Below are 23784 nucleotides of genomic sequence, written 5' to 3' on the forward strand. Positions count from 1 at the left end.
AAAAGTAAATAATAGTTACTTAATTCCATATTTTAAATTATGATACTAAGATTAAGAGATTTATGTATTCTGGTATCATTGACTCAAGGAGATTGACAATCTAAGCCTTAAATGCTACTTTCAAATGATTAAAAAAAAATTACCATCAGCTATGGTCTGAATTTACATATAAGTTAGGAGACGCACATTCATACAAGAGTCATCAGTTCAGACTGATACAGCTTTCTGCTTGCAGCTTACTGCTTTCAGGATGTCTCAAAGGGATTGGAGATTATATTGTATTGAGGACAATGACACTTTATCTCTGGGTATAAGTAATTATCTTTGACAGTTTGAAAATATGAGTTTTTAAAGCAAATTTTTAATCGTCAAGAATTTTCAGGCAAGCCTTAAAATCTAATTTACACCATAAAAGTTTTTGAACTTACTCGAATGACATTGTATCTGTTGAAAATGCCACCAGCATTGCCACCATCTCTGTGTTCTCGAATGGTACTCTGCATCTATAGAAAAAAATAATTAACAGTAAAAATATGCTAGTGTATAATTCTAAAGATATTCCTTCTGTTGTCTTCAACATGTCAATTTTCTATATGGTTTCTACTGGTAAGTCTAATATCTGGTACTAATAAATAGGAGTTCACTATAAATTGGTCAACAAACTTAATGGATAAGTATTTCTGGTGAGAGAAGTCATAAACATTAAATTTGTGCATTTTTTGTTTCTCTGTTCTTCCACTCTACAAACAAAAAGTAATTATCAAAAAGAAAATGTTTTAAAAACCCAAGTGTCTTGGGCTGGGGATGTAGCTCAAAGGTAAAACAGTTATTTTGTATGGATACTTGCCAGGCTCAATCTCTGTCACTGCATTAAAAACAACAAAAACAACAGCAACAAAAATACAAAAAAAAAAAAAAGTTTCTGACAGAACTGATTCATAGAGTGAATTCTCTATTCACTGCTCCTTTTGGGAAGATAGTCAACAAATTTTACATCATCTGAATTGACTACTGGAAGGATAATTAGGCAATAAAACACTAGAAGATGTGATATTTTCTTGATATGGTGACTAAGTATGAGCTGAAAGACTTCTCTTGAGTAATGTTCTTGAGTTCTCTAATGTAATTTCCTAGCGTGGGAATGGAAATTGTATGAGCGTTGATTAAAAAAAAAACAAAAAACAAAACACAAATAAATGTAAACATATGCTTTATGCTTAGTATTTGCATAATAATGAAATTGGGCAGCTGATTTACAATAATGGAATTAGGCACTTCATTTATTATCAGTAATAAGAGAGGCATAAACTTTCTGTAGAGAGGGAATCGTCTATGCCTTCTATCTACCAGGAGGTTCACAGAAATAGCCTTACTATGGTGCTTAAAATAATTGTGACTGGAGGAATGAAATGCACTTCAAAATTATGTGGCACACGTCTGAAGCATATATGAAAATTCTGTATATTATAACTGCATGAAAATACAAATTAGAAGATATTTGCATCTATGAGGCAAGACTGTCACTCCACATCAATCTTAGGTAGTATTCTAATATAAGAAAATAGTTCTAATAAGAGCCTTACTTGCATAAGTTTCAAGGAAAATTCTGGAATATAAAATAACAGACCTGCCCCATACCCTGAACAACCTAGGTTTATGATATGAAAGCAATGTGACATGGTCCTAACCCAAAGTCATATTTCAATTTTGCAATATTCTATTACATTGGCTAAAGGATACTAAATAATAATCAAGAGACCAGAAAGCAATACAAGATGATCTTATGTCTCCTAGAAAAATAGGTTTAATCACAGGTTTCAGGAAAAAAGAATTATAAACTTTTAATGTTCATTACCTCTTCTTCTACTGACTGATATTCTTTATCTTCTGGAGCAAGATCTAGCAAAATAGTTCCCTGATTTACACAGTGAAAAGTCAAATAAGGATTGGTTCCTGTAGGAGAGAAAAATTAACATATAAAACTTAAGTCCATACTATTTAGGCTCTGAATATAGCAATGAATATTCAGGTTCTGAATATAGCAATGTAGCAGATTTAAAATGGTCACTTATAATAGCTTTATAATACATTATCCTTGTTAATTTCATGGATAATTTAAAATATAGATAAATAAGACTCAAATTTAAAACTTCCTTAGTTTCATGCCACTGTTAAATTTTTATCAATTCTATAAATTAACTAATTCAAGTTGTTTCATTTCTCTTCCTCTGCTTTCCTACTGTGAAAGTATATTTAACAAATAAATATAAAAAGAGAAAGAGAAAGATAAGAGGCCTGTAACAGCAAAGGACAATGGGAAAAGACTGAGCTGACAGTCATGAGGGAGGGAGAAAAGTTCATGAAGAGATAAGAAAGAGAGGTCACATTATAAACAGCTAGGTTATAAGTGTCAGATTTTATTCTAAAAGCAACAAACCCTATTGAAGGGTTTTAAAGGAATGGAATAATGTGATCATACCTTCATTTTGAAAAGTCCTCTGGTTACAGTGTAGAGAAGGTACTGGAGGGAGGCAAAGGTGAAGGTTGGTAACAAGCTGGAGAGTGGTTGGGACAGTTCAGAAGAGTGATGGGAGCGTGGTTAAGTGAAAGTAGTGGGAAAAGACAGAAGTATAGAGATTGCAGAGAAATTTAGGATATAAACTATACAGAGAGAAAGGAGAATGACTTTCAGATTTTTGAAGACAGTGAGAATACAATGCAAATGACTGAGATGGGAAGGCAGGAGGTACTGTACCAATATTACATTGCATGGGCTCTGTGGACAGACTGCCTGGGCTGGTGCCAGCCCTGACATTTAACTTATATCACTAATCTGAAATTATTTTCTGAATAGCTTACCTTGCTGTCCACCTAAAAGTCTTTCTACTCCTTTGATTAATTTGTGGCGGTGTCCATATGCATTGATGCCTATTTCTTTCAATTCTTCATGACCCATATCAGCCAAAACATCTAATGTAATCTGAAAAATGAAAAAAAAAATAGTAGCTAAATCTTAACAGCTCTTTAGAAGACAAAAGCTCTTCCATTTGTCTACATTGCTATAACTACCATACAAATTAAACTTCTGTTTCCTATATAAACATGATCTGATAATTTTCTTAAATGTCGCCTTGATAATTTTAACAGCTCTTTTTCTTACTTGAAATATTCCTTAATTGGCTTTTAGTTGATGAAGAATAAAAGCATCTCAGAAATATAAAATGAACACTGCTGTTATTTCTTTTTGATTGTTAAATTCTATCTTCTGCTCGCCTCCAGATATAGGTAGGATCAGTAGATTGAAAGTGGAGACATTCAAGATCCTAGTATCCAGCAGTTAAAGGAAATGAATAGTGAGGAAAGGGAGAAGTGCATGGTAAAATTAAACAGAATGCAGAAAAAGGAATTAGCAGTCTTAGATAAGCAGATGTTAGGCAAAAGAACTTCCCAATGCTAAGAAATAGTAAATTCAGGAATAGGTTGCCTTAGAAAGGAGAGAGATTTAGCTATGAAGTATTAAATTAGATTATAGAACATAGAGAAGCTGTATTAAAAACTCCAATTTGGCTTACAAAAAGGAGAGTAGGTGGTTTTTAAACTCTCATAAATTTTCAGACTTAACAACCCCTGGGCCTCACAGTCTATTTTTTGCATAGAAGAGTGGTCTTTAAAAATTTTTGGTATTTATCCCTGTAGATGGAGATGATTAGTTGGCTCAAAATTACCTAAAACTTTTGTGGACTAAAGTAACTGTGACTCTACTACCACCCAGTGGCAGTGTTCTGAATGCACAGGATGAAATCTCAGCCACATTTCCTGAAAGCTGAACCTGTTATTTTCCATCCAGAGGTAGGCCCTGTGATATTCATGTACTAGTTTACAAGATTAGCCTTTGATGTCTCTTTCCTTGGAAAATAGAAATCCTTTTATAGATACTCTTTCTCTAACTCAAATGAGATTTTTAAAAAATTTACCCATAGCTTTTTTCTTCCTTTAGACTTGCATATAGCTTTCAAAAACCTGACAAATTAGGCCTAGAGCTCTGCTGATTTTTATCATCAGAGTGAAAGATTATATAATGAGTCTGATCATCTCTGTGCAGTGATCATACATTATATCACTCATTCTTTGAAGTAATTTACTATATTGCTTCTAAGTGGCCATTTAAGAAATAATTACTCCATTGCACAAAATGGGCAATTCACTTCCAATCACCCAAAGGAAGTTTTCAGCAGAGCTTTTAAAACAGTGGCAATTCTGAAAAACTCATTTTTGAAAAAAAGAATAGTTCACAAAATAAAAGGGGTCTTTACATTTTTAGCTAGATATGATTTGCATTTAGCTAGATATGATTTAATATAATTTGCAAGCTGTGTTATTGATATGCTATTTTTTCTTCTAAATGTTCTAAACATCAGTTTTTGTAAGGTTGATAAAAAAGCAGGATCTCATAGTTATGTGGTAATTTCAACTCAAAGACTCCTCCTTTTTTCTCAATTGATACATGTAATGTATATATGAAGGAAGCAGAAACCATGTTGGGGAGAAAAATCGCACTATTTTCAATGATATTCTAAATTAGTAATGCACAATGTTCAATATTTGTACTTCTTAAGAGTTCTAGCCATACAATGAATAAAAAAACCCCAGACAAACCACCCTAACCAACAAAACGCACTGACAGATTGATACCTGCAAGGCATTTAGTTTAGAAAGAAGGGTTTAGAGGAAGTCTCTACTGTAGAAAGCAAAACAAACTCTAACATGCCTCCTAGTATTTGTGTCCTGATTGAAATTCCTTCCTCATGAGTGTGGGCTAAACTTACTAATTTCTAACAAATATAATATGGCAGAAGTAATAGATATTGCTTTTTACACTGGTTTACAAAAAGACTTGGCTTCTCTCCTAGGTGTTCATTTCATGGACTGCTCATCTGGGGGAAACTAGCTGCCATGTGGGGCAGATGGATGCCATGATTACCAACTTTTTTTTTTTTTTTTGGTGCTGGGGATTGAACCCAGGGCCTTGTGCATGTGAGGCAAGCACTCTACCAAGTGAGCTATATCTCCAGCACCCCTAACTTCTTATGTTCACACCTTTGTGTGTTCCTTCTCCTAGAGTGTGGGTTTACCTTGTGACTTACTTTTACCAAGAAAATAAAGCAAAGATGATGGGATGGTAACTACCAGACCCTCTCTCTCCTTTGCTGATTAAAAAGAAAAAAATGTCATATTAGAGAGGCCACATGGTAATAAGGCCTTCAGTTCAACAGGTTGAATTCTACCAATAACATGTGAACCTGGAAGGAGATCCCTTCCCAATTGAGTCTTTTTTTTTTTATTCTTCCCTTCTTTTTTTTTTTTTTTTTTTTTTTTTACTGGGGATTGAACTCAGAAGCTCTTAACTACTGAACCACATCCCCAGCCCTTTTAATATTTTTATTTAGAGACAGGGTCTCACTGAGTTGCTTAAAGCCTTGCTAAATTGCTGAGGTTGGCTGTTAACTTGAAACCCTCCTTGCCTCAGCCTCCTGAACTGCTGGGATTACACGCCTGACCCAATTGAGTCTTCAGTTATCATTGCTGGCTAAAATCTTGATGGCAGCCCCTGAGAGACTCTGAAGCAAAAAGACACAACTAAGCAGGGCACATTCTTATTCCACAAATATGTGTTATTTTAAGCTGATAAATTTGTGGTATTGTCAAGTAGCGATAGGTAATATGCATGTCATAAAGTCACCCTGTGCAAGGCCCACAGGTAAGGAATCAAAGCCAGTTAAAAATGTTAGTGAACTTAGAAGTAGATCCTGATGTTTGCCAGTTGGGTTTCCAGATTAGAATGCAGTTATGGCTGACAGCTTAATTAAAAAAAATTTTTTTTTAGATGAACATGGACATAATACCTTTGTTTTACTTATTTATTTATTTTATGCGGTGCTGAGGATGGAGTGCCTCACATGTACAAGGCAAGTACTATGCCACTGAGTCACAGCCCCTGACAGCTTAATTTTTGAGAGACCTTGAGGCACCCAACTAAGCTGTGATTGGATTCTTAACCCACAAATATTGTGAGACAATAAATGTTTGTTATTTTAAGCCACAGTATTTTGGAATAATTTCTGTTACACAGCAGTGGACTACTAATATACCTATGCTATATTGGCATTGGCCCAATTTGATGTAATCCAAGAAAATATATATTAAGTTGCATAGAAAGACAGGAAAAATCCAGAAATAGTTACCATTTGGAATCTGAAAAAAAAAAAAAAAGGGTCAACTTCATATACTTGTAATTGAATATACATTATTCTTGCAGTTCCACCATTCATCCACCCAATATTTGTGCTTGCAATCTATTAAGTGCAGTTCAAAGCACTTCATTTAACTTTTACTTCTTTTAACCTCACAAGGAACCATGAAAGTACTATTAATGACCTCATGAGGAAATGCAAGCTCCAAAATCCTGTAAAGATAGTACACAAAACAGCTGAGAGGGTGGGGATTTAGAAAGCGGTAAAGCATATGCCTAACAATATGTGAGGTCCTGGGTTCAATTCCCAGCACTTCAAAAAAGAAAAAAAAAGTACAAGATGTTTGACATATCATATCTGCTTGACAAATATTAGAAGATCTGAGATATATAGCCATTTCTTTCTTTTTCCTGTTCTTATTTCTGAAAAGAGATGGCTAGAAAGCTAACCTTAACTACACACATACACACACTAAATTTAGTTGTTTTGAGTTACATGGTGCCCAATTTATACCCATATTTACCAGGCAGTTGGCTAGTAGAAACCTTAAATAACAAACAAGGGAATTTAGATTTGTTTATTCATTTATCCATAAAATGTTTAATGAGTACCTCTTATATGCTAAGTATTTCTTTTAAAAGGGAAATAAGCATTTCACTTAATTCTAAAACAACTCTTAGAATACTGAGTTAAGGAGTTTAGATGGTAACAAAAAGGCCCTGGGAAGTGTTTTTAGCAGACTAACATAATTAAGTTGTATTTCAAGATGACACTGGTGGCATTATGAAGGGCAGGCTTGGAAGGAAGGGTGACTTGGAAGAAGATATGAAGGAAATGAACCTGAGAGCAATTTCAAAGGCAGAACTAATGGCCTCAATAAAAAGAAATAGTTTTAAAAAATAAAAAAGTAATTAAAGATCTTTCAAAATTCTTAAGTTGGGTAACTATGATATTACTGTATCAATGAAATAAACTGTAAGGAAAGCAGGTTTAGTTGATTTTAGACATACTGTTCAAAGATGTAGGGTTTTTACAATCTTATAAACTGCTAAGAATACTTTTCTGAACATCTTTATTCTTTTTTTAAGCCTTCACTTAGTTATATCCAGGAAATCATAAGTTTGCTGGGCTAGTTATTTATATGTAGCACTCATTAAAGTAAAATTATAATCTTTTTTTAATGTTTATTTTTTAGTTTTAGGTGGATATAATATCTACAATTAATTTTTATGTGGTGCTGAGGATTGAACCCAGTGCCTCATGCATGCTAGGCGAGCACTCTACCACTTGAGCCACAACCCCAGCCCCCAAATTATAATCTTCAGAATAAGGAATATTCCTTTATGAGCTAAAATCAAACTGCATATAAAGCAGATGTCACTTCTAGTAGGGTTGCCTCCTGCTTCTAAGATCTGTTCATTTTACCTAGGGTAAGGAAAGAAGAAGGGAGTTTTAAATGAAAAGACCTTTCTTTTATTTGGGCTTAAAAAAGACAGCAGGCTAGAGCAGCAGTAATAAGAACTAATCTTGAATTATGTTCACAATAAATTTAGTGAGTCTAAGTCTTTGTCTTCAAAAATCTTAAATAAAAATTTATATGGTCATTTTCTAAGAAAATATACAGGATGACCACAAATACACCCACAATCTTCTAAGTCACGGCATTTAAGTTCCAGGAATTACAGTTCACATTAAATTTGTCTTTCCCATAGAAAGTACTCTAAGTAGGAAGCTACTTAGAACCAAAGTCATCCTAGTACTATGTTCAAACAACTATAAGGGATATAGGTACATATTATTTAATATAGAACCTGGTAAAATATCTGTGAAACAAGACAATATTCAGAGACTTCTGAAAGAAAACTGTGAGAGAGGTGAAGCTGATACTCTGAAGAGTCTCAGGAAACAGACTCGTTCCCTTGCTTAAGATAAACAGATCGGAATTAAATAGACACAATGATTGTAGCCTCACTTCTCTCATTTTGCAAACATCTTAATCACTGTCACATATTACTGACCAGTTAAGAATATTTCAGAAAAAATCTAAGGGTAAGTTATGGAAAAAGCTTCTGAATTTACCACTTTATAACTGAAGTTTAGATAATATCTGCAACTGAAATAAAACTGACTGCTTGACAACAGGGTCAGAAAACAGTCAAACAGTTTTATATAAACAAAGCAAGGCTGGTCTGAAGAAATGAAACTGTGCTAGATAATATACTTAAATACTACAGTCAACATATTAAGAAAAAGATAAAGAAATTATTTGGGCAAAAAGAAAATCAAGCAAATATTTACTCAAAACAAAACTGCAGTGAAAAAAAGAATCAAACTGATGAAAATGGGATAAGCTATCAGAAGAACTGAATGAAAGACTGAACTTATGGGCTGAGGATGTGGCTCAAGCGGTAGTGCGCTCGCCTGGCATGCGTGCGACCTGGGTTCGATCCTCAGCACCACATACAAAGATGTTATTTCCGCCGAAAACTAAAAAATAAATAAACATTTTTTAAAAAAAAGAATTAAAAAAAAAAAAGACTGAACTTAATATTAAAATCCATAAGATGAGATGAGCATGACACAGCAAGTCAGGTATTGACAAAGAAAATACAATATAAAGTAAAATAAAGTAAAAAAAAAAAAGGAATAAAATTATAATGCAAGCTGACTGAAAAACTTTTAATAGCCAACTGGAATTGTGATTAAATTAGGATCTCTTGTTCATTAAGAGAAGATGTTTTTGAAATTTCACCATTATTATGGGTATGATTTGGGTTAAAGGGATATAATGGGGGCTATATCAGAGGATAATGGTTTTTTGTTATTGTTTTTTTGTTTTCTTTGGTACTGGGGATTGAAGCCAGGGAGCTTTAATACTGAGCTAAATCCCCAGCCCTTTTTATTTTTTATTTTGAGCTTTGAACTTGAGATCCTCCTGCCTCTCCCAAGCTGCTGGGATTACAGGTGTGCATCACTGTGCCCAGCAAGGATAATGTTTTTATAACAATCTAAAAATCTTTGAAGAAGGCACATGGGAAAAGAATTCTTAGTGTTTACACAATATTCCCATAAGAAATCTCTGAACCAGAGGATGAATAAACGGTAAGAAAAAGAAACTCTTATACCAATCTATCAAGTCCTCACCACCACAAAAAAGACCCATTATAATGCTTCACTAAAGCATGTTTTAAAAATTGGCACAAAAGCACAATATAACTGGGAGTTTTAACTATCTGGACATCTGCAAGTTATTAGATTTTACAGGTAGGGGAAGCGCCAGGTTAATGTCTTTTAACTCAGCTAGTAAAAGGGAAAAAATAATTAGAATCAAGTTTTCCTTTAGTCCAACACTATTTCTACTTAACTATTCTGATTATTGAAATCACTAAAGATAAATAATAATAAATAAATTCATGTGGGGGGACTGGGGTTGTGGCTCAGCAGTAGAGTGCCTGCCTTGAATGTGTGAGGCACTGGGTTCAATCCTCAGCACCACATTAAAAAAAATAAATAAATAAAGGTATGTGGTATTGTGTTACGTACATCTAAAAAAAAAAAAAAAGTATGTGTAAAGAAGTAAGAAAAAGCAGAAGAAAATCTTAACAGTATATTAATTTTAATCAATTAAAATTGATTATTTGCCTATAAAGAAAACAGTATGAAGCAAAGGTATGAACAATTTGGAAACTGTCACATGAAGAATTATTGAAAGAGTAGGTTATATTTATCCTAAAATAAGGGAAGATTTCTAGAGGGCAAGTTAGAAAGATAAAGTCCATGATAACTTGACTAGGGCTTAAGAAGAAGGGCTATATTATGTTGTAGTAGTTTGGTGACCCTAAAAAGAGATGTCTGTGCTCTCATCTCCAGAAGCAGAGTACTTCATCACAGCAGTAGTATTTATATTAATGTTAATTTATATTAATGTGAATGTTACTTTATTTGAAAAAACGTATTTCCAGATGTAATTAAGGTCTTGAGATGTGGAGATCAACCAGTACTATAGGAGTAGGCCCTAATCTCAATGCCAAATGTCCTCATAAGCACATAGAAGACAGACACAGAGAAGGTGGCAATATGAAGACAGAAGAGGAGACTTTGAGAAGAGTAATTTGAGAAAAGTCAAGGCAGTTGAGAAGAGGCATGGAATAATTTCTCCCCTAAAGTTTGTGTAGGGTGTGCAGTCCTGAGCCATATTGATTTTAGACTTCTGAAGGAATATATTTCTGTTAGAACGGGTAAACATAAATCTAAATCAAATGGATTAAACATGGGGGCTGATCTTGACATACTTTAAATTATAACCATTCTATTACACTTGCCCCAAGTTCTAACAAATCATCTTTCCAGCCTGGAGGACTGACATGGATGTTAAAAAGGTGATTCTTGAACCTAGGAGAATGACTTAATGACCTCTAAACACCCATTCTACATTTCCATGTACATCAATAATTGTTAAGGTCAGGTTCTTATCATCAATCCTTAATGCTAACCATGGTATAAAAGCATGCAGTATTAAGAACTCATAATTCTGTAGAAAAACAGCAGCAAAAAATTTCTCAGAATAAACAGAACCCTAATTAATACATGGAACTGCAATGAAATGAATGCAATTTTTTTAAACAAACAATAGCAACAACAACAAAAAAAGACAACTTTGAGAATAATCTTTTGAAGTGGTTTCATGGTGTAAGATTTTTTTGTGTGTGTAGTACTAGATAAGTGCTCTACTATTGAACTATATCCCCACCTCTCATGATCTAAGTTTTCATGACTGATAAAAATGTATTGAGCAGGTCTGTTTATAAAGATAAAATAAAATAACAAAGACACAGACAATTTTGGAGAGAAGTATAAAATTTTGGGCTCCCCTGGCTTTTAGGGAAATGCTACGAGTATTAAAATAGTTGTTAATAAACAAAAAAGAAACAATGGCTGACAATTAATAACTTAATATTTAAAAGATTCAAATATAAATAAAAAAATTACCTGTTCTGTTTCAAAGATATCCCGAAGGTGTTCAAGGCCAAGGCTTTTTAGGAACTGGCTGATATTCATGTCAAGACCTGCAACTAAAATAGAAATAAAATTTACTGGAAAGAATTTTATGAATCTAAAAGATGTTTCTGTTTAAAGTCATGGCTCTTGGACATGCTTGGCTATGCAGATGATTTTTACACAGCATGAAAAAATTCAGAATACATAAATTTAATTCAGATTAAGCTATCTCGCATTTAGTTGAGAAGTAAAAGCAGAGTACTTTATCACAGCAGAAGTATTTGTATTAATTCTAATAATACAGTTAGTATACAGAACTAGAATACAGAATTATATAGGATAATTTAATGCTTCTAAAAAATTAAAAATCCAGATGTACCAGCTACTGTTTCACTTTTCATTCTTTAAATGACCTCTCAGTTGTTTTTCTGATGTAATTTCAGGAATAAGATTCACATAATAGTTTAATAAGATAGTACAGTTGGAAATAGACATACTGTACACACATATGCATACTACAAGCACAATGGACAGACATACAGTTTACATAAATAAAAACAAAATAGATGCTGAGGAACCTAGCAGCCTTCTATGAAGAAGCATTCCTTCTAAGGTGATGTGTGTATACAAATTTAAAGACAAGGTATTTCTAAATGAAGTTTTCAATCATTACCAATGGGAAAAAAATGAATCTGTTCCATTAAAGTATAAACAAGTAAGTGTTCACAGGTTATACTAACCTTCTCCCTCCTTCCTTTCTGTACCAGCTGCACCATCCCCTGCATTGGAGGCTCCTCCTACTGCCAACTCTGCTAAAGGGCCAGTGAGGTTATCTATGCTACTAGCAGCAGAGAGGCAGGAAGGGGTGGATGCTGGTGAGATCAGAGAGGCACTCACTACAGTTGCTTGAGGCTTAAAACAGGTAGGTAAGGCCTCAGGGGGCATGGCATCTATCAGCAAAGCTCTGATATCATCAGCCTAAAAATGAAGAAAACACAAAAATATTGTATTATAAATGTTAAGTTTTTCACCAAGTACCACCAAATGTTTTGTGAATTTTTTCTTTAATGACTACCAGGCATGGAAGTGGGTGTTGCAGTAACAAAAAACTAAGACATGGCTTTGGCTGGAGGCATGAAAGTTGGCATGGTCACTACTAGTGAAAGTTGAAAAATAAGCAATTGCTATTGAAGACTTAAGAAAAGGGGACCAATGTGTAGTAGAATGTCTGTCCACATTGGCATACAATGTGTTAGAGAATGTAGAAAGCACATGAAGATAAAAATGAACTAAAAAGTAATTATTCAGTTCTAAGGAAATACTTTCACCCAGATTGCTAGGTTAGAAAACAAAATTAGTCTTTCCTCCACAGCCTTTCTACTAGCAAAAAATTTCTCAAAATAAAAAATAGCCTCAGACCAAAGATCATATCCAGAGGGCTGACAATAACACATGGTCTCAGAGTGAAAAACAAACAAAAAAATATAATTCTGAGACATGGATTTACAGGTAAAAGTCTTACCAAGGCCTTTAAGGTGGGAGATTGTGAGTTCTCAGCTAGTACTGAAAGTGCTTCTAAGAATCATAAGGACATTGACTCATAGGACCTTGACTTTGAATCCAAATTAGAGAGGACTTGCTGAGAAGAAATTTGTGGGTGGGGCTTTTGTCTGATGAAGTGGCGTAAAACTTGATAAGAAATTCAAACATTTATAACTGAATTATACCAGGAGGGACTAATGGGAATAGACAAATCAAAATGAAGAATGACTCAAGGTCCCCAAATTTCTAGGAGCACTTAGAAGGCTGAGAAAGCCTTTTAAGTATAAATATGGGCCATATCTATGGAAAGAGGACATAATCAAGAGTTCCAGAAAACCACTTCCTGGGTACAGAAGTGTGTCCTAATCAATGGCCACTCCCTGACTGTAGAGTAGATGGCTCTGATAATATTTGCCTGACTGGATTATGACTCTGATAATATTTGCCTGACTGGATTCTGGAATTGCTATGTACCAGTGACAGCTAGCTACCTGTCCCCTCATTGGGATGAGTGTGAATAAAGTTAGAATGTGAGAGAAAATGTAAACGATTCGTGGCCATAGGGAGGGCAGTGGTAGGTCAAATGGGGCCATACAATCTTCTTTTCTCCCTCCAGAGAAAATGGCACCTATTTCCCCAAATCTTTGAACCTGGGCTGTCCTCACAACTTGCTCTGCACAACAGAATGTGGTAGGAATGACAGGAGTCTTTAGGCTTAGCCTTTAAGAGAAATGGCAGCTTTTGCCCTTTCCCTTTTGATGACTGCATACTCATCCTATAAAAAAATTCTATCAAGAATATTTAATAATGAGACGTAGAGAATTCTAGTCACTTATGCCAAGGCTCCAGGCATATGAGCGAAGCCATCTTTTATGTTCCTGCTTTAGTCACCAGGCATGTGCAGCTGCACAAGTGACCCCAGGTGAGTTCATCGTAAGAACCTCCTAGTTATTGTTCAGAATCATGAGAGGTAATAAATCATTATTTTAGAGCCATTAAGTGCTGTGAAATAGTCTACTGCTCAGCAATACATAAATGAAACAGAATATGGAAAAATATCTCTGGCTTAAAGATTATAAATTATTGTGACTATTAATTAACTTCCATGATTTTCAAAAAGTATAGGGAAGGCGATATAATGTTTAACTTAGCAATTAAATAATATTAATCACAAAAATTTAACTCATGATTTTGAAAATACTTGTATAAAATTTACTTTTCCCTTTTCATAATAATATACTATCTAGACTGAATTTTTCTTTGATGATTTCATAAATATGTTACCACAAATATCAGCTGTGCTATATCATAGTAATTCCTTGGGGACACATGTTACAAATATGGTTTCCTATGATTCACAGTCCCTTTCCCTATAAGCTAAGAGGGTAAGGTAATTAAGCTTACTGCTTAGTTTGTCTTAACAGTTTTAAATTATAATATAAAAATTTCAGAAGGAAATCTGTTCTTGTCCTAAGCAGAAGAAGCATTACTAAAGATAAAATAGCTGAGCCCTAGAAAGTAACATTAACTCTCAAACTGTAATCGCAATACTGAATATCTGAAATAAGGACTTACTGTTGCCAGATCTAAAGGTGTCTGACCTTCTTGGTTCTTCATAGTTGGATCTGCGCCATGTGCTAGGAGTAGGGCACATAACTGTGTCCTTCCTTTCTGGGCTGCTTCATGGAGAGGAGTAAATGCCCATTTATCTGTTGCATTTACACATGTGTTATATTTTATCAGTAATGCTGCTATGTCAACATGCTGAGGACAAACAAAAAGGATGCAAAGAGTTAAGAATGAGATCACCTGGTAAAGCTCCATCATGTCTACTTGTTTCTATTTAGCAATTCATTCTATTTATGTCTGTATTCTCATCCTTAAAAGAAGTTTCTTCTACAAAAAAAAAAAAAAAAAAAAAAGATATTGTCTTTTCTTGCTTTCTCAAAAAAAATCTCAATTACACAATTATTCTTTTACCCTATAATTTTGCATGGGCTTTATTATAAAGATTCATTCTTCTAACACATTCTGGTCTATCTTAAAAACAAATTTAAAAAATAAACTTATACCTGGATCCTAGGTTCTCAGGTCTTCGGGTAACAGTTTACTCTATCTGGTAAACTTTTCAAACAAACATTTTATACCCAGTGCTTCTCTTCTGATATTCCCATTTTTCTTCTAACCACTTTATGATCTAATTATTAAAGGATTCTCAACCTTTTGCTCTACAGACTTTGGGAAAATAACATAGGAAAACAATATTTTATAAAAATTGGTTATGTCCAAAATGATTTAGGGATGAAGAAAAAGTGGGTAGCAGTCACACTAACAACATGGGCATGAGTATGTATATAGAAGAATGAAAACGAAGGGATAAACGTGAGAACTGTTGGAGGAAAAACAATTCGGTTTGGAAAAGTTCACTACAAAAGAATTTGGACTACAAAGAAGAGTGATCAAACACTCAAAAGATGATTATATTTTAGCAGGAAGTCAGCAGATTGAAAAATAAAGACAGAACTACTAACAGATACTGGCTAGAAAAAGTTTAAGTAGGAATGGAACTATAAGAAAGATAAGTTCACTTGGGGAAGGTGGCTCTTGAGGAAAAACACTAAAGTAATAATGTTTTTAAAAGAGTTTAATAGCAAAGGTTGGAGCAAGATAAGAGGCCATCATTTATTTACTTACTGTCTCCTAACCAATTCAACCAGCAACCAAATATTTACTGAACACTTAGTAGGAGACTGGCACTGGAGGTAGGAACTCTGGAAGGATTACAAAATTGATACTGAATTTATAGCCATAGCTACTTGATAAATGAGCTCACTAATAAAAATACAGAAAAAAACAATAAGGAGGATAAAGCCTTGAAAACAATAATTTTTTGGAAAAGGAGAGTCAAAAAACAGTACTCAGAGGGGACAAAAGGGGAAATAACTATGGAAGAATTGTAATGAAGGAGAAAGTCCTGAACAGAGCAGATTCTCTCAAATAGAGCTCTATATAGCAAAGTTTCAGCTTCTTAAGCTTTAAAGTAATCAATTAAGGGTCTGGGGCAGTAGTGCACTTGCCTGGCATGTGTGAGGCACTGGGTTTGATTCTCAGCATTGCATATAAATAAATAAAATGAAAGTTTACCAACAACTTAAAACATATTTTAAAAAAATCAATTAAGCCCATGAATTATCAATTCAATACCAGACTTTAAAATAAATAAATATATATATTTAAAAAAACATTAAAAATAACTTGTATATTTTTATAAACACATTTAGGAATGCTAAGCTGGTTACCACTCAAGTGTTTCTGAAATCCATTTCAACTCCAATACTCTATAATTTTGTGTGACTGGCATTCATATTCCTTATTGATAAGGGGAACTTTTTTGGGGGGTACCACTTTTGACAATAAATTCAGATGCACGGTAACTGTTGATAATACATATTTAACTCATGCTGTTGTTCAACTACAATGTTTTGGACTTTTTGAGGCTGAGATCTCTGAAAATGCAGATGGGGAAGACAGACATCCAAAGATAGGATTTAAGGAATATTATTTCATATCTTCTTTAAATAGTTTTTTCTGCTACCTTGAAAACACATACTTTGAAAAATAACAGGCATTTTTTCTGAACTAATATTTTAAAAAAATATAGGGCTGGGGATGTGGCTCAAGCAGTAGCGCGAACATGCGTGCGGCCCGGGTTCCATCCTCAGCACCACATACAAATGAAGATGTTGTGTCCGCCGATAACTAAAAGAAATAAAAATATTAAAAAAAATTCTCTCTCTCTCTCTCTTTTAAAAAAATATAATACAGATATTTACTGATCTTAGGAATCATAATTTCAGGAAAAAAAATAAAGAAAATTTATCTTAAAGGGACAGATCTGCCAACTCCTTAAGAAAAGCTTCCCATTGCTGAAAATATAAAGAAGAAAAAAATAAAAAGGCAGCATAAGCAGACTAGGAATTCAATTGAACAGGCTATGTTTTGCGGTTCTTCTCAGACTATGAGATAATTTTAAAATTAATTTTATAGTTTAATTATTTTTAGACTTTGTAACAGAAGATGAAAATAGAGGTACCATCTTTGGCACTGTCAAAATCATTTAATACAAAAACCTAAAAAATCATTTAATACAAAAACCTCCCTTACTAAGAGGATATATGTTGCAAAAAGCAACTTTTGTTCAGTTAATCCAAAACCATGGAATACATTTCAAAGTTCTCCTGAGTAAGGTTATAGCTAAACTGTTTCTGTTTCTGATGATTAATTTTATTTTATTCCCATGTTTGCTGGCAGAATAATAAAATTTGGTAGACTACACAGACTTCTAAAATTAGAGAGTGCAAAGAAAATTACATGTTTGTGTGTGCATGTGTATAAAATGAATTGTACAGCTGGTATCGGTGTGTATTGTTAAACTTTCCTTACTGAATTTATGGTTTATGCTTAGAGAAACCAATTACATGCTTGCTAAATTTGTTGACAAATGTCTGAAAGAACAATGAACAGGAAGAAGTACATTACTACCCAAGTAGACTGAAAAACACAATTCTTAACCTCTTTAATTCTCTTAAGTAGCTACACTACTGGGGCAAAAATAGTAACTGAAAATTAAGGGTGACAAATGCAATAAGCTGCAGCTCAGTTCTATTCACTGTGCAAGAGCAAAGTACTGAACTGGAAGGTCTAGAAAAGAAATGGAACCCTTTTGGAATGTTTCCAGGAGAGCAAATTTAACAGGGTTTCAGAATTCAGCTGCAACACACAATGCTTTAAATGACAAACAACATAAAGAGACTGGAAAGGCTTTAATTTATATTTAGAAATGTGGGAAGTAGGGTGAAGAGAAACATGCTTGGGCTCCTGCTAAAGCTCTATCACAATGATCTTATAAAATTCCTCAAATATTACACATTTTAGGAAAAATACAAGAAAATAAAGGAGTTGAGGGAGAAAATGAACCAGACAACAAACTGCATGCTTTGTGGTAATAAATGTCAATGAAACATTTACATTTACTGACTAGCAGAGAAATTAATGTCCTGTGTTATGTACATTCAAAAATAACACAACATATTATGATATAAACAACACTAAACAGAATAAGGTACATTGTCATTAATATAAACTCTTAAACTTCTTAAAGTATGTGTATATTTTATACATTTGGAAAAACTGAGGTGGCAAGTCCTTTTTATATAACAAAGACACACAGAGAGCTTTCTAGAGAAAAAATTGTGTTGTCAAGGAATAATCACCAATAAATAAATGCACAAGTAAATAACTTCATGTATTTTCAGATATTTTATATTATTATTTTACCTGCAGGCTAGTAAATTAATCTGTGTCTATTTAATATTGATGTTGAGTTAGAAAAATACATGGATTATTCCTAGGCTGTTTGTAGAAGTGACATGAAGCCCTTATTCTGACCAGCTGCTCTACCAATAATATTACTTACACTTCTATAGTGGCTTGAGAGGGGGGCAGGAGGGAGGCTCCTTATGCACTTATTTAATCATTATAATAACCCTGTAAAGAAGGTATTAGAATTCAACTTTTACTGGAGAAAGAAGTGAAGATTTGGAAAAAATAAAACACTTGCTAAAGGTTGCTGGGTTATTGAGCAATAAGAGTAAAGATTAGATCCTGGATGTTCAGATCCCAATTTCAGGTTTTTCCATGACTACAGATGCCTGCAGGATCTTGCTAGACTGAATTACAAGAGCCATTTTCCTGACAAGCTGAGAATGGGAAAGTACGGTATTAGGGCAAAACCATCTAAGTCAAGATCATTGGGTAATACTACACTAAACTACCCTACAAATTGTTTTGCTTTTAGTACCCTTTATTCAAGATGAAGTACCACAAAAGTCTATTCCACAAGTGATAATTTCTGGGCAAGTGTATCCATAAATACCATGAGGCCAGGTCAGTTCCAAACATCATTGAGACAAATATAGTAGAAACAGAGTTTTCCCATCCTAATAGAGTAATGCATACTGTGGTCCAATTTTCATTAAAATATTTAGCCAAGGCCTAGGTATATGGCATGAATAAAAAGGAACTTTGGAAACATATATAGATTTATATACCTACAGATATAAAAATCTCCCTTTATATTCCCATTTGTTAAAAGATGACAAAGTACCTGATAGTCACTGTAAGGTAAAATGTCATTGTTAAAAATGCATTTAATATACCTGATCTACTGAAATCACAGCTAAGCAACATAGTACCCTGTAGAGTACTGGTTATTTCCCTTAGGATCAAGAGGCTGCCTGGGAGATGGGACTTGTTGCCATATCATATACCATATGTCTCTAGCCTAGAAAAAAATTGAAGTTTGAAGTACAGTTTCTACTGATGTGTAGCACTTTGGCTCCACTAAAAAGTTGAAAGATCTTAAACTGAACTAGTGGAAGTCAAGGACTATGTACGGTGTTAACATCAGTCCCCAGTTTAATTGAGAGTGACAGAAATACTGATTTCATGTAGTTACTGATAATAGATTACAGGTTTGCAAATAATATTAATTACTTTGTAGAGCAGAGATTCTCAATGGAGAAGATGGCCTTATTTACTGCCAAGTGACAATCACTATGTGTCATGAGAGCGATGGGTTGCACGTGTTAAAAAAAAATGACAAAGGGAAAAAACCCCAAAAGGTCAAGAATCCATCAAAGAAAAGGTGTTAAATTCATAGTATGTAGTCATTAACTCAGAGATATTTGAATTTACTAGTTACATTGATGAAGGATTTTTAGAGTGACTCAAATAATCCACCCCACACAATGAGGTAAAAACACTTCCTATAAACATATCATGTAGCTCATTTGCATTCTTCAGTACAAAGATTAGATGAATCAGGTTGATCAAAACCTCTATACAGCTTGGAGAATTTTCTGATCATTTTCACTTTAGTAAGCTGACTTCATTTACAAAGAGCCAAGCAGAAGGGATTTGATAACAAAAAGTAAAACTTAAAAAGAGATAGTGAAAAAAATGTTCATTATTTTTTCTCACCTGGTATTAGAAAAAGAGAGCAAAAATTGTGGATCGTAAGGAAATGAGTTTATGAATATAGAACCTTGGGCTGGTTGTCACACTGAATACATTACTACACCCCTCTTCAGCTAATGACAAGATGTTTTCAAGATAGCATGAAAGAATGCATACTGCATTGCTCTTTAGCCACAAAGGAGAACCACTACAAATTCTATTCCCTCAGAATGGTTATCAAATGACATGCATGTAGAGATGGGCACGGGGGCACAGGCTTGTATTCCTAGGGATTCAGGAGGCTGAGGCAGGAGAACTGTAAGTTCAAGGCCAGCCTCAGCAACTTTATGAGGCCCTAAGGCAACTTCGCAAGACCCTGTCTCAAAATAAAAATGAAAAGGGCTGGAGACATGGTTCAGAGGTAAAATGCCACAGAGTACTAAACAAAACAAAACAAAACAAAACAAAAAACATAACAAAACACACACACATGCAGTATAATATCTCAACATTTTTCCATGAGAATGAGGACCAAATTAAGTTTTATTTTCTTTATCCTCTGGGACAGCCATGAAGATTGTGAAAGAAGATGAATGATGGATAGAACTTCCTTATATCTATAATATATGAGGATTAATGTCATCTATACAACTAAAACCACAACAGAAGCTTTATTATGTCAGATCATTACTGTAATTCTACTGCTACTACCTATCTTTACTCATTAGCAGGTTTTCACAGAAGAGAAGATTCCCATTCAAGTTCTACTGATCTCACCAGCTTTATCAACTCTTAAGTGAAGCTTAGCAAAGTAAAATTCAATAAAATTCAATATAAAATTCAGTAAAATTCAATATAGAGAAGGAGGATCATGTTAAGAAGTACTGCAAATTAGTTTTTAAATGATACACATGTGTAGTTATAATTTAACAGTAAAGTAATTATACATAAATGTATGTGCAGTATGTTAGCAACAAATATTTAGCATACCTGGTTTTCAGTGCAATGAAACTGTAAATTTTATGTCAAGTAAGGTCAAAAGAAAATTCTGAAATTTTTAATAAAAAGATGTAATCATCTTTAAAAGACAATTTTAAATGCAATTTAAAAGATTTTAGTACTAACAATGTATTTAATTAATGCATTAAATTAAATGTATTTCAATTAATTTACATTATATTTGGAAGTAGTTTTCTTTCTTGTTTGTTCAAAACTGGATTGTTTGCTTTCTTTAAAAGCATTTCCACTCAGATTTATCATCTCCCTGAAATACTGATCTTTACAGAAAGGCTTAAGAACACAGAAGGTATTATCGCTAGGAAGGGAGAATATGGAAATCATGGTAATTAGTTTGGTTGTTATTTACAATTCATCAGATTTTTGCAATTTATACACCATCTTCAACAATAGTGAATCCAACTGTGAGAACTCCAGGTATGTATAATCTGGCATTAGTGGATTTCTAAAGTCCAGTTAGTAATCACTTGGAAGAATAGACAAGAACATGAGCAATTGTTATTCTACTGCTGTGAGGGATCAGACCTGAGTGGGCCTTGGTTACTAAGTTAACTTACAGTTAGTTCAGAAAAGCAGCACCAAGGCATTACGATACATTCCTCTTCCAACTAATAGTAGTTATAGTGGTTAGAAGGATGGCACTGGAATTTCACTTTGGGGTTTTAGTTATTCATCGTCTGGAATTATGTATATAAATTGCTCAACCACTCACTTGAACATTTTTAAGATGTTGATAATAGCATAAACCACCATAATTTCCATGCCTATATAGGAGCCTCCTGATTTTATAGCTTCTAAAGTCTGCTGGTAGAGTTAATAAATATTATCTATATCCATAAATATTAACTTAGTACTCATTACATACCTGTTCTTGTGCTAGATAAGATGGAGAGATCAGAGAGTGTTAAAAAGTGTGGTTGTTGATCAAAAAATAGTTAAGCTTAACAAGAAAGGTCTGAGACAAAACCTGAACAAAAGATTAAAACTGTGCTAAATTATGCTACTGATTGGATATCTACTTATTTAATGTGTAGTATATATTTTAAAAAGTAGTAAATGCCAGGGAAGTCTTGTAGATATTAACTTTAGAATGCTCACCCCATAAGATGCTGCATTGTGAAGAGGAATTAAACCACCTTTGTCTTGGGCATTAACATCTGCTCCATGCTCTAAAAGATATTCAGCTACTTCCAGGTTATTGTAGCCTGCTATTAAGAGTAAAAAAGGCAAACATGTCAGCTAAAGAAAAAAAAATACATATGTGTACATCTATTCATATGTTATTAATTATCTTGTGAAAGACCAGTTAATTAAGATTTTAATTCTTTTTGCTTTAGAAGCTAATACTATTATCATATAATTGAAAATTTTCAAAGTAAGAAATTATACAAAATTATGTCAATCATTTCATCTTTTGATAAACTGTATTAGGTATCCAAGTAAGGAAAAGAGATTTGGATGCACTTGTGATGCTTACCTGCCAGGTGCAGAGGAGTTGAATTTCTGCCCTGAGTGTCTCTACAGTTGATATTCTCTGGGGTACACAGCTTCTGCACTCTTGCCAGGCAGCCCTTCTTGGCAGCATCCAACAAGGCAGCATCCCCTCTCAGTAAGTCCTGAATATCTGTGTCTCCTTCTTTTACTAAATCGAGAGGTGTGTTTCCATCTCTGTTCTTTTTAGTTGGATCTGCTCCATGCTACAAAGAAGAAAAACCAAATGGGGTTTGTGTTTTCTGTAGTAGCTTTCTGTCAGTTGGAAGTTGGGTGGGTAGCATGTACATATTTATTTAACATATTCCACTTTCATTCATCATGGGAGAAAAGATATCTGTTCTGTATGTGTTTTAAAAAAAGAGAAGCCACATCCTGCTTTTGTTCATTCCCTACTTAGCAACGTATTGGATCAGCTTCTAAGCACTACTTAACCCAAGGCTGAGAATCAATGGTGACGATGAAATAGTGGAGGGTGTTGAGTATCTTTTACTCATCACAAAATATACTTTTTTCTCAGATTCCTAGTTATCTTTTTGGAAAAGCTCTTGTCCATTTAAGAACGTCTTGGATGTTAACTCTCACAAGATTTCAATTACATAAAGATATTCAGTGGGTATCATGAAAAAGAATAGAGAAAAAGAAGATTACATCAGTGGAAAAAGTACTTTATTCTAAATGCCATCAGTAAAGAAAAAGTTTGGTAACTTTTTAAATTTTACCACCTATTTTGAAGCTAAACAAAAATGTGTTAAAAATAACCTAGATATAAAAAGTTTAACCACCCATACCTATAAAATAAATAAAAGTCAAGAATTTTAATTTTAGAAACAACACAGGCTGCTCTTGACCCACTATGGAAATTTGGAATAAATCAACTTGGAAACTAGATTAACAATGACATGGAAGTTATTTCTTACCAGCCAGTTGTAATAAAAATGATTATTAAATACAACGTTTTTCTGAAGAGTCATAAGAACAACTCTGATATCAGAAAAATGGTGGGAAAATTTTAATAATTTCTAACCAGAACAATTTTTCCCTGTACCATTTTTTGATATTAATATTGCAAATATTAGATAAACAACACAAACTAAATCAGCTCTTTTCAAAACCCACTTTGATGAAAGTACTTTAATCAAATTCACTTAGACACTTCAAGGACTACTCAGAACTATAGACATATCATGATACTAAAACATTTCTCTGTGAAAGAGAAAATGGAAGTGGTTTCTATAGCACGTATTCTAATTTTTTTTTTTTTTTAGTTGTCAATGGACCTTTATTTTATTTATTTATATGCAGTGCTGAGAATCAAACCCAGTGCCCCACACATGCTAGGCAAGTGCTTACTGCTGAGCCACAACCTCAGCCCCTACAGCACTTATTCTTAATAGAACAAAATTCTGATTCAAGTTTAATCATCAAAAACCAAATGTTTGTGTTTTTAGAACTTTTAAAACCACAT

General features: G+C 33.7%; 1 protein-coding gene across 4 annotated transcripts in view; it reads right to left on the bottom strand.

The window, feature by feature from the left end:
• The window catches only part of Tnks (tankyrase), a 194093-nt gene that overhangs the window by 15873 nt on the left and 154436 nt on the right, over positions 1 to 23784 (bottom strand). For all 4 annotated transcript variants that reach the window (XM_048791783.1, XM_015486022.2, XM_048791784.1 and 1 more), the window contains 8 exons: positions 22303 to 22522; positions 21924 to 22033; positions 14367 to 14555; positions 11990 to 12227; positions 11241 to 11323; positions 2860 to 2980; positions 1856 to 1953; positions 429 to 503 (listed from right to left, as the gene is read on the bottom strand). In XM_048791783.1, the coding sequence (XP_048647740.1) occupies positions 429 to 503; positions 1856 to 1953; positions 2860 to 2980; positions 11241 to 11323; positions 11990 to 12227; positions 14367 to 14555; positions 21924 to 22033; positions 22303 to 22522 (1134 nt within the window). The remainder of the gene's footprint in view (positions 1 to 428; positions 504 to 1855; positions 1954 to 2859; positions 2981 to 11240; positions 11324 to 11989; positions 12228 to 14366; positions 14556 to 21923; positions 22034 to 22302; positions 22523 to 23784) is intronic.

This window comes from Marmota marmota, unplaced genomic scaffold (assembly GCF_001458135.2).
Source record: "Marmota marmota marmota unplaced genomic scaffold, marMar, whole genome shotgun sequence".
NCBI lineage: Eukaryota > Metazoa > Chordata > Mammalia > Rodentia > Sciuridae > Marmota > Marmota marmota.